The sequence below is a fragment of the Syzygium oleosum genome, unplaced genomic scaffold (assembly GCF_021117445.2).
Source record: "Syzygium oleosum isolate NSW1041296 unplaced genomic scaffold, Sole_v2.1 Sole_v2.24, whole genome shotgun sequence".
NCBI classification, from domain to species: domain Eukaryota; kingdom Viridiplantae; phylum Streptophyta; class Magnoliopsida; order Myrtales; family Myrtaceae; genus Syzygium; species Syzygium oleosum.
This window is the reverse complement of record NW_026607508.1, coordinates 5,866,559-5,883,646: the sequence shown is the minus strand read 5'-3', so window position 1 is coordinate 5,883,646 and position 17,088 is coordinate 5,866,559. Positions and strand designations below refer to the sequence as shown.

General features: G+C 38.2%; 1 protein-coding gene and 1 long non-coding RNA gene across 2 annotated transcripts; both read right to left on the bottom strand.

Annotated features, from left to right (window-relative positions):
* Positions 1 to 10,082: 10,082 nt before the first annotated feature.
* On the bottom strand, positions 10,083 to 10,731 carry LOC130134880 (uncharacterized). Its single transcript, XM_056302676.1, has 2 exons — positions 10,391 to 10,731; positions 10,083 to 10,306 (listed from the first exon to the last, which is right to left on the bottom strand). The coding sequence occupies exons 1-2, from the start codon at positions 10,688 to 10,690 to the stop codon at positions 10,094 to 10,096; spliced, it is 513 nt and encodes a 170-aa protein (XP_056158651.1). The 5' UTR covers positions 10,691 to 10,731; the 3' UTR covers positions 10,083 to 10,093.
* Positions 10,732 to 11,038: 307 nt separating this feature from the next.
* Positions 11,039 to 12,935, bottom strand: LOC130134866 (uncharacterized). The gene is made up of 2 exons (XR_008814382.1): positions 11,879 to 12,935; positions 11,039 to 11,780 (listed from the first exon to the last, which is right to left on the bottom strand). It is a non-coding gene; the product is annotated as an uncharacterized LOC130134866 (long non-coding RNA).
* Positions 12,936 to 17,088: the final 4,153 nt, after the last annotated feature.

The window sequence follows — 17,088 nt, the reverse complement described above, 5'->3', positions numbered from 1 at the left end:
GTAATTTATAATTAGAAGGAATAATATGTCAATTTAGGTAATTTATCTGCTGGAATTTTGTCTAGTCTGTTTCTTTTGAATCTCGTTCCTCCGTGAATCAGCAGCATAAGTGATATAAAAGTTGATGCTGAGTGTGAGTGTGGATATTTGGTTTAGACATGAAATTCTTCTCTTCTTCTTCTTTAAGTGTGGCCCACCTTAGTTAATTGAAGGAAACAGATTGCTATATAAAACGAAACTCGAACAGTCGGAAAATAGTTCCTCAATACCGAATCTCGAACAATCGAGAAACATGCCCAAGAAAATCTACAAATACTAATCGAACAGGTATATCACACAATGAGCATACCTTGTTTCCACATATTAAATGCTGTTAATTGCAGGCGCAAGAGTTCCTTGTTGGATCATACGTTAGGGAAGAGAGCGGAACGTCGTTTTTTTTTTCATATCTTTTCTTAAAAACACGTTCTCTATATTACGATCTTTCCCCTTTTGTTTTTTTAAATTGCTAAGGGCAGTTATACGATTCGCAAGTAACCGCTAGAGTAGTTACTTGAGATGGGCCCTCATGATGGATGGGCTGGATTAGCCCAACATGGGTGGCCTACATCCATAAACCCATAATCCATCATTTCCCCCTCACGCGTGATGGGCTAAGCTTATCTCTCATTTCTCTTCAAAGTTCATATCAGTAAATAATCTGTGCAACAAACATGCATCGAAAGCTCGTTGCAATATATCTGTTGAGAAAATATAGCAGCTCAATTGGACATAATCATTTAGAGTGGATCTTGTATGCACCCTAGATCATTCAATTACATTTGTAACTCTATTGATCTATTTAAGTATGTTATATCTATTATATTCACAATTACGATTAAACATAAATAATCATAATTGGTCAAACTATGAATGCAAAATATAGAATGTAATCAATAACAAATTGATTTCTTTTCCCTTAAATCTCTCAATCTCTATTCGATTTGCTTTTCCAGTAATGTTCTGTTAGATCGAATCATCCATGATCATTGGCGACATTGGCAATATTCTAAGATAGCAAACACTGAATAAAATTTTGAGAATAAGTAAGAGTCGTAAGGGCACATAATTAAGGAACACTTATCCTCAAGAGTCTCATACGGCTTAAAAAGTTGAGATAAAAATTTTTTCCATCTCTTGTTGGTCGTTTCATGCATGCGCAATATGAAATGCGTATTATGGTATTTTTCTCATTTCCCTTGGAGCATATGTCTTTACAATTAATACCATACAGATGATAGTTTAGACAATCATAATTTGAAATTATCATTAATATAATTATTTATGCAAAATTAAGTTATTTTAAGTTATTAAAGCTTTTTAGAACTTCCCACTCATATATAACATGCGTAAGGCAATATCAATATAAAAACAACGTAATTGAATATTCAAAACTAAATATTCCATAAACAACTCATAAGTCTTATAAGAAAGGGAATATCAACAGTGAAAAAACAAAAGATCCTAATGGCAACTAATCAAAAAGAATAACATCATTATTTCTTAATCTTCATAAAAACAAGAATGGACTCATAAAATTCCTCAGGAAGCTTGATGGTGGAGTTTGGTAATCAAGGGAAAACTTTGCAAATCTCTCATATTTGTGCCAGGTCATATTCATCGCAAGAGCCGATGTCTTCGTTGCCCCAATCTTTATATACTTTCACAGAAAAAGCTTCCACAAGTATCTTATATTGTGGACATTGGTCGGGTTTCCATAGCTCATCAACAATGGTTTGCCACACTTCAAGAAGAGTATTTCTCAAGGCAATGACCATGTCAGGATCTCTCATAATAAAGCCTCTCCAAATTACATTTTAGATCATTTCATTGACCATGATAACATGCTCTGACATGTTAACATTACCATCGCATCGATAGTTGGCCAATTCTTCTCTTAATCGTAGAAGATTCATTTTTCGTTCCCACTTCCTTGGTATTATGGGATGGCATATGATAGTTACATTGTATCCGTAATGAATACAGAATAAAAGGATTACTCATAATCCATGGTACAACAAAATATTAAGAATATCGAAGACATCGACAAGCAAAAGTCTCCGGATCTATTCCTTCCGAGGTCATTTAGATTAATAAATTATACCACAGTTTAGATAATTTCAATATAAACACAATGAGATCAACCATGCCCCAAACGGAGCTCCTACGTTTATATATATTTTTTTTGGGTAAATGGGTCGGGTCGACCAATGAGTTGGGTCAACTTGACTGGATGACCTACGTGCAGCCACGCCCGTGCTAGAATGGCGCAGGCGAGCGCGTGTTGTGCACGCGGCGGCACGTGAGGCCGAAAGGTCGCCCCTTGCGGTCGCGCATGGGGGCGTATGCAGCCTCCCTCAGCAACATACTACCACTCGTTTTTCTGGTCTTGGTGAGCACTACCAGGCCGTGTAATTAAAATGGATTTTTGATGGATGGAACTCTGAGAAGCAACCCCGCACAGTACGGTTGAGTGTCGATTTCCGTACCCGAGCGACCGTCAGAACCAATTCACAATTTCCGGCTAGTCCTTGTTTGATGAACAAGTGAAGTAACAATATATTAACCAATGCTCTGTTACCAATGAAGAAATGGATTCCTAAATAAAACGAAACTCAAATAGTCGAAAAGAAGTTCCTAAATACCGAAATTCTAACAATCGAGAAACATGCCCAAGAAAATCTACAAATGCTAATCGAATAGGTATATCACACAACAAACATACCTTATTTCACCATAACATGAAAATGCTAGAGGCTGCTGCAAAAGGCATTTGATCTGTGGACGTAAGGTATGTTCATAATTGTAATATACCAATTTGATCAGTGACACAAGAATTTCCTGGGCATGTTTCTCATGTGTAGAATGTGGAATTTGTTTCCAACATCGTGTAGAATTCGGAATTTGTTTCCTAAAGTTTCTATCATTGGTATCATAGCAGTGGTTAATATATTGCTAATTGGCTTGTTCCATCAAACAAGCACCGGTAGGAAATCGCGAACCAGTTCCAACGGCCACTCGGGTATGAAAATTGACGCCTGACCATACTATTCGGGGTTGCTTCTCGGAGTTCCATCCATTAAAAATCGTTTTTAATTACTTAGGCTGGTAGTTCTCATCGAGACAACAAAAACGAGGGGTGGTACGTATCCAAGGAGGCCACCCATGCCCCCACGCGCGGCCATGAGGGGCTGACTCATCGTCCTCATGTGCCGCCACTATCCAGCACGTGCGCGTCACACACCCACCTGCACCGTTCCAGCACAAGCGCCGCTCGCCAATCGGCGTAGGCGTGGCTAACATCATTGTTGATGTCAGCCACGCCTTGGTGGTGACATCATCCACGCTAGTCATCCAGTCGGGTCGACCCAACTGGATGACCCACGTGGCCCAATTCATTGGTCGACCCGTTGACCGTTGACTGACTTGACCCAATTGATCAACCCATTGACAAAAAAGAAAAAAAAATGTAGGAGTTTCGTTTGGGGCACGGTTGATGTCCTTGTGTTTATATTGAAATTATCTAATTGTGGTATAATTTATTAATCTGATTGACCTTGGTGGGAGTAGATCCAGAGACTTTTGCCCCTCGATGTCTTTGATGTTCCCAATATTTTGTTGTACCATGGATTCTGAGTAATTCTTTTATTATGTATTCATTACAGAAATAATGGTAACTGTCATATGCCGTCCGAGAATACCAAGGACGTGGGAACGAAGAATGAATCTTCTAATATTAAGAAAAGAATTGGCTAACTATCGATGGGATGTTAATGTTAACATGTTAGAGCATGTTATCAAGGTCAATGAAATGATCCAAAATGTAACATGTGAGGGTTTTATTATGAGAGAACCTAACAGGATCGTTGCCTTGGGAAATGCCCTTCTTGGAGGGTGGCAAGCCATTGTTGATCAACTATGGAAATTCGACCAATGTCCACAATATAAGATACTTGTGGAAGCTTTGCTGAGAAAGTATATAAAAATTGGGGCAACGAAAACATCGGCTCTGCGATGAATATGACTTTGGCACAAATCTGAGAGATTTGCAAAAGTCTTCCCTTGGTTACCAAACTCCACTATTAAACTTCCTGAATTCAACATCAATTTTGACAAGCTCACATGAATTCCAGTCAATTTGATCAATTTGGCTAACTAAAGTCTTGTGAAATCGAGTTAGTTTGGTCCAATTGATATAATTCAATCTGACCCATTACAATCTAAAGGTTAATTTGATGAATTGAGCTTTAATTTAACGACTAAGGTCCAATTTCTTTATGGGGTAGTCTAAATTGGATCATTATGTGAAAGTCAATTTGAGCACATTAGAGTGTTTCAAGCCTAGTCAATTGTATTAATTGATTGCTTTTCAAGTCAATTGGGTTTAATTGAAATAAATTTTGTCAGTTGAGGACATAAATTACAAAATTGGCATCAATTGATTGAAAATCCCCAATTTGTGTGAGACAAATCAATTGAAATGAAATTGGCATTATCCATGATGTAATTCGAACAAATTCATTCAATTGAGGTGTCAAAAATAAGTTTGATTGATTTTAATCGATTGGATTTGAGTTGTTTTATTTCAATTTGATCAATTTTCTTGATAATTGGATAATTTTTTTTTGCAATTAGGTCCCCTAGAGAACAAATTAGACTAAATTGCACAATTTGCATAGCATTGAACTGGCCAAATCGACTTAAACGGTTTGAACCGGCGCAACCGGTCTGATCGGCCCAACCGGTGAGGAAGCCGTTTCGGCGAGAAATGGCCAGATCTTGGTCATTTTCCGATCTCGTCCGGCCACCTCAAGCCTTGGCTGACCAAGCCTTCTCCTTTATGCCCAACAATTACCAAAATGCCCCTTGAGAAATTACCGAAATGCCCTTGAATGCCATGTCATTAATCCATGTCATCCATTTTAGGCCAATAGGAGCATTTCCTTAATGACTAAGCAAGTGATCTTGGCCATCCATTAAGAGCACATCTTGGCCATCAATCATGCCATGTTACTTATCCAAGTGATTTAAATTCAATCAACGAGAGATAACCTTAAGAAAGCAATGTGAGCCATTAGATCAATCCAAGGTCCACAATTTAAACTCAAGGGAGGAATTTAAGCTTTTTCCCTCCAAATTTTAAGGGGGCTAGCCATTTGAAATATGAAAATTCTCTCTCTAAACTTAAAAAAAAATTGAAATTCCCCCTCTCTCTCTCTCTCTCCTCTTTCTCACACAAAAATATCTCTATTCACCCATTTTTAGACCACGGCCTTGAGGACAGGATGAGAATGCCGATCATGAGGCTTGGAATGCTAAAGGAGGGCCGCTAATCACTGGAACAACAACTGAAAACCAGCGGCAGCAAGACCAGTGGAAAAACCGGTAAGATGCCGAGGAAGGAAACCTGCTGGTTTGTGTGTCTCCGGTGGATCAGCGGCCCTCCCTTGGCGTTCCAAGCCTCACGATCAACATTCTCAGCCTGTCCTCCGGGCCGTAGTGGTCAGTGTTCATCAAAACAGACACTGGATTCTCTATTTTCACTTGATTTCATCTACTAGTTTGTGACATTATGAAATTCGACTTATTTCTCGGGATTTATGAAATGATTGTATCTTCTATGCACTTTAGTTAAATCTCACTCGGAATTGATCGCTCTTGAGAAGACTAACCATTAGAGAATGGCTAACTAGGAATTAAGTACGTGGACCTAAGAACTTGGCCGTGAATCGACACTTTGACCATAAGGATTGACGAGGAGATATTTTGGGCCATTATAGACTAATCCAATGATGGTTATGGAACGATTCGCAAATGTTGTATAATTGGATCGCGGGTGAATCCGCTTGACCATTGTATAAATTTCGAACGATCCTAAACCTAATTCGAACGACACGTCGATTGGAACTAGTGATTGACCCTCGCAATTACATGACAATCGAGGTCGCCATGGCTCGAGTAAACTTAGATGTGGCCCGATATCGAATCGGCCACGAGTCGATACGCGTAACTCCTAAAAGCCGCCCGATAGTTTGAGACACACTAAAGTTCATTTAATCGAATTTTACCATTACTTGGAATCCGGACTTGGGAATCGAATTTCTCGAAAGTCACGACTAATTCATTGGACAACGTCACATTTGGCGTGGTCAACCTTAGGGCCACTCGGATTTGTTGGAAAAGTAAAATTTGGATCGTAATTGGAAAATGACCATTTTGCCCTTGGGATTATTTGAATTCATTTGAAAGGTTAAAGGGCAATTTGGACATATGAGCTTTTCCTCCCTTGGCCGAAACTCATGGACAAGTATGCCCCTCCTCATCTTGCTTATTTATTTTGTGTGCCATTTAGGAATTTTGGAAAAATAATGTGAGGAATTATGTGGACCCTTAGTTCTTGACTTGGAGAAGGGGATGGAATGTGAGCCCTTGGATGTGTGAGTGGGGGTGGGTGATGGGGTTTTTAGTGGGGTTAGTAAAGAAAAATCTGATGAAGTCTTCTCTCTCTCATTCATTCTCTCTCTCTCTCTCCTCTTCTTCTTCTTTTCCTTCTTGGCTTCTGCTCCCGCTTCGTGTCTTCTACTTCTTCCGTTTCTGCTTTTGCTTCTTCCATTTCTCGCTTCGCTTCGCTCAGCCGCGCCGCTTCCGTTTCGCTTCTACTTCGCTTCGCTTCGCGCTCGCCGTTGTTGTTCTCGCCGACCTTGTTGCTGCCCCTTTCCTCTGAGTCATTCTTGTCTAGACTCAAGGTAAGTGGCTTCCTAACTTTTGACTAGGCTAAGGGGTTACTAATGGATATGTTAGGGTGTGAATGGTAACCATTTTGCTCTAGAAATCAAATTCTTGCCAGAAATTGATTTCTGGAATTCTTGTCAGAAATTGATTTCTGAAGGAGAAATTTGTTTGATAAAACAAGACTAAGGCTGCGCATGACAACTTGCCAAACAGTGTTTGATTCTGTTCTTTTGTTCCCAGAATCAGTTTGGGAACAGAAATGCGTTTGTTTAATTTTTTGATTATGGGCACAATTTTGTCAAAAATTGTTCCCAGAATCAATTTTGGAGCAGAATCAAGAATAAAAAAAAAGTAGCTTCTTGATTCTCGGAACAATTTTGAGAATCAATTTTTTTTCTTCTTCCTTTTCTTGGTTTTTAATTTAGCTTCTAATGTCCTAGCCCGAGGACCACCCTCGCCGGATCTGACGAGAATAAAATATTTTAATAAAAAATATTATTAATAAAAAATATTTTACCGGCCATGGCCGGCGACTAGGCCATGGCCATAAAAAAGAAAAATATATATTTTTAATAAAATAATTTTAATAAAAAATATTATTAATAAAAAAATTATTTTACCTGCCATGGCCGGAGACCAGGCCATGGCAAAAAAAAAAAAAATATATTTTTAATAAAAATATTTTAATAAAAAAATATTATTAATAAAAAAATATTTTACCCATGCAATGACCACTGTGCCATGGCCAAAAAAAATAAAAATGTATATTTTTAATAAAAATATTTTAATAAAAATATTATTAATAAACAAAATATTTTACGGCCGTGGCAATGATCGAGCCATGGCCAAAAAAAGAAAAAAAAATATTTTTAATAAAAATATTTTAATAAAAAAAGTATTTTACCAGCCATGGTCAGCGACAAGGCCATGGCCAAAAAAAATAAAAATATATATTTTTAATAAAAATATTTTAATAAAAAATATTATTAATAAAAAAAATATTTTACCGGTCATGGCCGGCAACCGGCCATGGCCAAAAAAAAGAAAAAATACTTTTAATAAAAATATTATTAATAAAAAAATATTTTACCGGTCATGGCCGGTGAGCAGGCTATGGCCAAGAAGGAGGAAAAGAAAAAAAGAAAAGAAAAAAAAGAAAGAAATATTAAAATATTTAAAAATATTATTAATAAAAAGAAATTTTGTGGCGTTACCAAACACATTTCTGTTCTTTTTCTATTCTAGGGATGGAATTTTGGGCCGTTAACAAACGCCTTAAAATGCTCAGAATCAATTCCGGGCACAGAATAAAAAAGAATCATTTCTGAGCAGAATCTGTTCCCGGGCACAAAATCGTTGTCATGCGCAGCCTAATTCTGTTTCAGAAATTGATTTCTGGAAGAGAAATCTGTTTGATAAAATAAGAGGAAATTTCTACTTCTGGATGAGAAATACATTTGATAACGGCGCGTCAGTTCTATTTTCGCAACAAAGATAGTTCGAACTCAATTGCAAAATATTATTTATCTTAACCTACAATACATGATATTCGAGGCAAAATCTAGTACATTTTTTTAAATCCTCAAATAAAAAGAACAGAAATTCCAAAATAACATGTCATTACAAGAAGACCTGGTACCAAATCCTCAATTACACATAATACGAATCCTACAATACAACATTACATTACAGAAGGCAAAAAAAGCAAATAATCCTCGAATAATAATAATGGAAGTATAATACAATAGTGGAAAACAGTCAGATTTTCGGGAAAATAGGAAATTTATTGAATTTTTCCGAAAAAAAATTCAACAAATCAAAAAATAAAAAAATTTAAAACTTCACAGAATGGTTTAGAATACCTGTGATCATCCACGTTTAGTGAAATTTAATTTTTTTTAGGTGCCAAAAAAAATCAAAAAATCAAAAAATTCAAAACTTCACAGAATGGCTTAGAATACATGTGGCCACCCATTTTTAGTGAAATTTAAATTTCTTTAGGTGCCCAAAAAAAATCAAAAAATAAAAAATTTCAAAATTTCACAGAATGGCTTAGAATACTTATGGCCACCCACTTTAAGTGAAAATTTAAATTTTTGGAGGTGCCCACAAATTTAAATTTCACTCAAAGTGGGTGGCCACAGGTATTCTAAGCCATTCTGTGAAGTTTTGAAGTTTTTTATTTTTTGATTTTTTGTGGGCACCTAAAAAAATTTAAATTTTACTCAAAATAGGTGGCCACAGGTATTCTAAGCCATCCTGTGAAGTTGTGAAATTTTTTATTTTTTGATTTTTTTTTTTGCTATCTCAAAAAATTTAAATTTCACTCAAAGTAAGTGGCCACAGGTATTCTAAGCCATTCTGTGAAGTTTTCAAATTTTTAATTTTTAAATTTTTTAAATTTTTTTGGGCACCTCAAAAAATTTAAATTTCAGTCAAAGTAAGCCAAAAATACATTTGATAACGGCACGTCAATTCTATTTCCGCAACAAAGATAGTCCGAACTCAATTGCAAAATATTATTTATCTTAACCTACAATGCATGATATTCGAGGCAAAATCTAGTACATTTTTTTGAATCCTCAAATAAAAAGAACATAAATTCCAAAATAACATGTCATTACAAGAAGACCTGGTACCAAATCCTCAATTACACATAATACGAATCCTACAATACAACATTACATTACAAAAGGCAAAAAAAGCAAATAATCCTTGAATAATAATAATGGAAGTACAATACAATAGAGGAAAACCGAATTTCATGGAATCTGCGGCATATGATTATCCCTAGCCATTTTATTGGCAATACGTTTCCTAACAATGTTCATCTCGGCTCCCTCTTCGGTCGTTACTACATCGTCTGTACCTTATTCAGTAGGTTCACACACATAATCCGGATCTCCATATATGGACAAACACTTATCCATCTTATCTTGCTCAATGATGTAGTTATGGATTGCACAGCATGCAATTACAATCTGTGTTTGTTTTTCAAATTTAAATGGAGGCACCTGTCTCAAAACGATTCTTTAAAGCCGCAAAGGATCTCTCAATGATATTCCTTAATGAAGAATGCCTGTGGTTGAACAATTCCATTGCTGTTGTTGGTCCCCCGATTCATCGAAATTCTGGTATATGATACCGTTCGCCTTTAAATGGTGTTAAAAATCCTGGACTTGAAGCATAACCAGAATCGACGGCGTAGTACTTGCCTACAACAAAGTATTCATGGATTGATCATGAAATGCAATCCTAGCAAAATCATAAACACAAATACTCATTTATATATCAAAATAGCACCTGCGAGTGGTCGAGGAAACTATAGGTGAGGTGTGTCAAGTGCGGCCGACAACACCCGATAATCGTTGGCTGATCCTTCCCAACTAGCATACACAAAAGTAAATCGCATATCAAAGGAACACACACACAGCACGTTTTGAGTGGTTGTGCCTTTTCTACCTCTAAATCGTGGTTGCATATGTTCAGGTACGGTAGCATGAATATGGGTGCCATCAATAGCACCTACGCACCCCTGTCATTTAATTAAATACATACATTAGACAAGATTGTGAGCAAAACTAATCAAATGGTGCAAGGAAATGTACGAAAAACGTACCTTGAAGTAACGATTAAACTTTGGCTCAATCCGAATTTCTTCTGGGACAACATCAAACGAAGGAGGTACGATAATCTCCTTCGCCAATTCCAAAACAGCTTTCAACACCGCTGCAAAGTACTTGCTAACAGTCTCTCCTGAACGTTGGAATCTCTCACATAAAACTTTGTTGGAGTTCTTGTGACAAATCATTAATAAAAACATGGCAACCTGTTCATCTACCCTAACATATCGACTGTCTGCCAACCAACCTCTTGACTTGAGCAAACCACAAAGGTTAAGAAAAACATGTCTCTCCATTCTAAATGCTTCGTATACTCTATCTGAACGTCCATGAAGAAGCTTGCTAATATTATTGGGGTCCTGTCAATACGCTGTCCCTAATACGTTCTGTCCTGTGCATGGACCTATGCAACCAAGCAGTACACAATCATGCCAACAATATTTTCAACCCATCCTCATCAAAGTCTTGTTAACTCGATACAATTGTTTCACTTGATGCTACTTGATTATTAGACCAGCTACTTTGACCCCCTTCCATATTACCTAGGCCATCATGCGAAAGAAGAAGACAAACTCAACATGTCAGTTGGGAAGCCAATACATTTGAACTGATATGTTGGGAATTTAATACCACTCAACAGATAATTATGGAATTCAATCACATTAAAGCAAAGTCTCAACATCATCACAAACGCATAGTCATAAAGACAAGTCAATGTCTGAAATACATAAGTGAAGCCGAAATGAACTCAAACATAAAACGGCATACTATAGCCCAACAACTACTCAAGAGCCCCCAACTACTCATCCATAGCCTCAATAAAGGCAACTCTCATTTCGGGAAGACATGTCAGGAAGCCCTCTCTCCAAGAGGCATTAATGACAGCATGTTTCATAGCTTTGATGTAAAGAACCTTGTCCAAGTCATGCATGGCATTTAGGACAGCACCCACGGTTGCTATAAAGTAAGGGTCCACAGGTATTAAGGACTATGAGGTGACGGAGGCACTTGATATTTGAACCGTCTTAGCTTTGATCATCTCTTGAATGGCTTTGCAGGTCGCGTCAAATGAATGCGAATTGCTCTTTCTCCTCCTCTTGGCATTTGGAGTCCTATCCAACGTGTGACTTTTTGGATGTGGGCTCACCGACACGTTAAATTGTTCCACATCAGCTTGGGTTTCGAAAAACAGTTCAGGTTCGCTTAGGTTGACATGAACATCATTGTCACCACCACCACCACTGTCACCTGTACCCTCCGACGGTGCCACGCTTGCGCATTTCCTATTGCAAACTCCCCAGTGGCGTATGTATCCCCAAACACAACACAAAGCTGTGAATACAAAGGAAATCCGTTCTTCCTGAACTTGGCCCATTTAGTATTAGCCTGCGCCATTTTCAAAATAATGTCAGGTAGTACTCAACATTTTATAAATTTGAAATTTGAGGTTACAATAATAAGATGACCTAAGTAAGTAACATCACCTTAATGTGATTTGCTCAAACAGTTTCATCGTTCACAACAACCCTCTTGCTGTCATCGTCCTATCCAAATCCCGTTGTTGAAAGCAACTTCTTAAAACTACCATATTGTCTCTTCAGTTTCTGTGCCTTGTTCTTGAACTGTGGTTGACTAAAGTGAAGTCTTGTTTGTTCATTGAATTCTTTTTCAATGTTAATCCACCCTACTCTGTTGTAGGTACATGATGTGCGATTTCCATTTTTTACCTCATCTACCATCAGACTTACAAACAATTCGGTCAATGGCTCAGTCCACTTTGCCATGTACGTGTATTTGGAGGATTCCATTTATGTAAAATCGATGAAATTTCAGGGGCAAATGCTGGTAATGGCGATTCAACAAACAAACAAGAATTAAATAGAGGAGCACATCTACAAAAGAGAACATAAATTGTACCTGAGCAGAGAATTTCACACCCTAATGTCATTAGTTTCAAGCTATTGCGAAAGGAAGTACACCACCGGCCAAACTTGATAATCACTATTCAATCAAAGAGAACATAAAAGGTGCATAGTCCATATATCAAATTATGTAAGGGGCTTGCCTACTGGTGGAAACATGCAAAATAAGGAGCTGAACTCAGGTTAAAAAAATTATGCTAAAATTTGAACCAAGTCCCAAGCTGAACTGCACCATCAACCAGAGAGTAATGATGTTTGACAAGAACAACATAATGTACTATGTACTAGAATTGTAGAGGGGACAATCCCCAAGCCTTCAAAAGTTTTTCAAGTGAACACCTTTTTCACAAGATTATTGCAAGCAGCTACAAGACTCAAGCCTTAAACTGAATATCAATGAGAAAATATAGATATTGCACCTGAGAGCTAATGAAGAGAGGAAAATCGTGAAGATTAAAATACTGATATTCAAAGGGAAAATACAAATAAAAAGGAGAAATGGGCCAACTTCATTCTCGAGATTATTGGAATTTGAAATGGTTCAAATAAACCATAAGATGGGAGGCAATAATTAATTGATACAGGCAATTCAAGTGAACCCTAAAATCAGACACATCGAATAGTCAAAGCAATGCATGCCTCAAGATTGAGCACACACAAGTCTATCGATGCGGAAAATTGAAGCTCCAGTCACACTTAAAGCTCGTGATTTCACACACTCTTTATTTGAATTACAAGATTTATAACCATCTTCAAGCCCTGAAAATAGAGAAACTCTACCAAAGAGCTAACAAATAGTATAGCATAGGAAAACAGAAAGATTATAGTATGAGTCGAGGATAGCCTTCGAAAGAGATAAATTGAATGAAATGCCATGGTTTCCCCTCACTATCTCAGGTCGATATGCTATCTTTCACTTGTAGACCGTCCTCCCAATCCATAAAATTTAACCTTCCCGGGGTAAACCCATCATCTAGTGCCTGTGCTAAAACGAAAGCCAGTGCTCGAGATGCCGCCTAGAAATGATAACCCAGATAAAAACGAGACAAATGCGCCAACTACTTGCGGCAATTCGCCGCGAACCGCAGAGCCAGACACGAATGACGAAACAAACCGATTTAGCCACACAATCCACACATCATAGCCCTTTCGAAACCGAAATCTCGCGGCTCAACTTCAACCTCAACCTCAATCCGCAACATGCTAATCAAGTTCTCGCCATACTACTCCGCGGCGTCTCGTTCACTCGTTCCGACTCGATCGAGTGAGATTCGCGCGGGCCGCGTGCCCTAAACAGGCGGTCGCGTCGCGCACCGCGGATTGCACCGAAGGAAAAAGCTAACGAGAGGAGGTGAAACAGTTGGAGGAATCGAAGACTCACTAACTATGCATGAAAAAACGGAAGCAGCGGAGATATAGGGAGAGCCAAATCGTTCGCCACTGTGTGAGGTGGCAGTTCCAGTGCAGTCGCGAGGAGGGATGGACGGCACGAAACTGAAGAGACGTAGATATAGGGAAGGCCAAATTGATCGCCGCCACGTGCAGTGGCGGTTCCGGTGCAGTCGTGAGGAGGGAAGGGGAGGGCACGAAACTGAAGAGTTGAACGAGATGGAAGAGAAAGAAAGAAATTAGGGCCAGAATGAATTCCGAAAGAGAGAACGAGATGAAAGAGAAAGAAAAAGAAATTAGGGCCAGAATGAGTTCCGGGAAGAGAGAAGCTACAAAAAGTAGCTTCTCTTTTTTGGTGGAAAACTCATTCTGGAATCAAAATTTGATTCTGGAACCAAAAAAAGAATGTGTTTTTACCAAATGCATTTTTATTCCAGAATGCAAAATTGCTCCAGAATGCATTCCGGAAATTTTTTAACAAACGCATTTCTGTTCCGGAATGCATTCTGGAGTAGAAATTCTGCTCCAGAATGGATTCCATGCGCGCCCTTAGGGGATGATTCATGGCTGTGGATAGTTGGTTTAGTAGTTAGATGAGCTTGAATTGCTAAATGGTTCATGTTGGTTGATTCTCGGATTCGTTGTTGCTATGCGTCTGTGTTTTTCTACTTTTGTAGAGATCAATGTGGACCGAATTTTAGGAAGTGTTCTCATGGAAGTTGACCCTAATATCTTGTAGTATGTCATATATTAAATCTGAAATTTTTGGAGACCTTTTTGGTGTATTTGGAAGTCCATTTTCGGACCGTCACCACTTTGCCGGATTTACTGTTCACCCGACTGGCGTGTCTTTCTGAATTTTTTATAAAATTTTTCAGACCTTTTTTCAACAAACTTCCTTCATGAAAGTTGTCAATGACAATTGTGTCTATGACATATAAAAATTTCAAGGTTTTCCAAGGAGATTTTGGTATTGATTGAAAGGGATTTCTAAGGCCAAACGGTTTACCCTGGTGGGCTAATTTTCAATCTGATTTTGGGTGACAAAAAGAGCTGTTTGCAGCCGCAATTGGATTTTGTATCCTTCATGAAAAATGTTTATCAAGATGTTTTCAATGACATATCCAAAATTAAAATTTTTTGGAGTTGAATTACTATTTATTTCGAAAGAGTTTCGATTACTGTGCAATTGCCAATTTTAAGGCCGATTCTGTGCAAATTTGGTTTCTCTCTCTCGGGAACCTTTCGCTGTGGTTGTTGCACGTGAGGGAGTGACTGATTGTGAATGTGCATTCATGGCTTTATTTGGTGGAACCGTGGCTGATTTGGTGGGCGTGTAAACTGATTTGCATTGCTGGTGATTGAGCACATTCGAGTGATGTTCGAGCGCATGAATGACATGGAATTGAATGGGTCATGTGGCGTGTGTGATCACCTAAGTGTCCTGATGCGTCTTTACATGGGGATTTAACCAGTCCTGAGGCGTGTTACGAGGGACGATGTACGGTTAAGCCGGCAGACCGCCAGCCTGATGCATTTTACGCGGTTTGTGCCACGGGCCTAATGCGTGTTACGCGGGTCGTGAATAATCTGAACGGAAAAGTGGGTGTGTGTTGTGCATTGGTGTATGCAGTGTATCGAGATTGAGATGTGATCATGTTCGGATTATTGCTGGCACACATGCATGTGTAAGTCATTTTCGGGATTGTACGTGTCCGTGAGTTATTGCTGCATTATTGCGATTTGACTAACATGCAGGACTTGTGCATGTTCCGAGATGAGGTAGAGATGTCTGTGTTTGTCACGGCATGTTGATAGTTTGAATCTCGTGCTTAGACTTGTTCGGAAGTACGTGTTGGCCTATGCGGGACTTAGGTTGTTCGCTTATTGAGACTCGTTCTCATAGTTGATTATAAACCTTTCAGACCCCTGAGCCTCATGATGTTATGGAAGACCCGGGGACGCCGCCAGAGTACCACGGGGATTGAAGATAGGTTTAATGCTCCCGTATGTTGTGTACTCCTTTTGGTAGTGAAGTTATGCTACCCAATCACCGCCCCTTTTTGATGAACATGATTTGATGTTAATGGCCTAGTGTAAGGTTGTGTAAATAAATGTTGTTAGTATGCCAAGTGTATGAATATGTTTGTTGTTATGTGTTCAAGTGAGTTCCTTACTATCCCGTGTTATATGTTTGTTCCTTACTATCATTTCAATCCATGTAATCATTGCGAACATCCCTTATTTCCTTTGGATGAGTTTTTTTTTTCTCACTCACTCCTTCATTTTGACTTTGAGTGTATAGAGGACGTGTTTGGATACGGCTTACCTTTCATCATTTGAAGGTCTTTCCATTCGATTTGATTCAAACTTTTTCTTTGAAATTTTTCAAAGCCTTTTGTCAAATTATCCCTTTTTAGGGAATTTTGATACTTAATGCATTCTCAAAGAAAGCATGTTTCAAAACTTTTGATTTGAAACATTTCTAAGGTATTTTCTTTTCAAAACAATGTGTTTTGTTTTGCTCAATCTTAGTGTCATTTTGCTTGGGGAAGAAAAAGTTCGATTTTTTCTTGGGAAGGCAACTTCTTTAACACATGTACTCACGATTTAGGGATACCTGTCTGATCAACTTACCAAGATCCTTTTTGTTTGCATGTTTTTGCTTTGGTTCCACTGGGGATTCTTTCTTTTGTTACTCCCTTTTCTTTGTCTCCCTGGGGATGATAAAAAGAAAAGCACATTAGGGAATATCAACGGAAAATTGAATTGGAAATAATACTTCCCTTTATTATTTGACAGCTTCATTGGGATTTTTGAAACCATTGACTGGTTTGGACTCTTTTTGCTTTCTTCTGCAAAACAGATAAACATGTTCATGAAATGCATGGTATGCATGATATTGCACATGTTCTAAAGTAACCCAAATCTCTTCTTGAATGTTCGTCTTCATTTCATGGGTAGAAAATCTTGACAGCATCTGCATTTACAGGATAGGCCAATTCTGTTCCTGCCATATCTACAAGAATCAATGCTCCTCCAGGAAGAACTTTCTTGACAATGTATGGACCTTCATAATTCGGAGTGAATTTGCCACGAGGATATGAATTATTGAAAATGACTTTCTTCACTACTAAATCCTCTGTTTTGAAATGCCTTTGTTTCACTTTTCGGTTAAAGGATTTAGCTACTCTTCTCTAATAGGCGTGCCCATGGCATATAGCTCTTAATCTCATTTCATCGATCATGTTGAGTTGTTCATATCTTTGTTGAATCCACTCAACTTCTGAAAGCTTCAATTGGGATAATATCCTTAATGAAGGAATTTCTGCTTCAACAGGTAGCACTGCTTCCATTTCATAAATCAAGGAAAACGGAGTTGC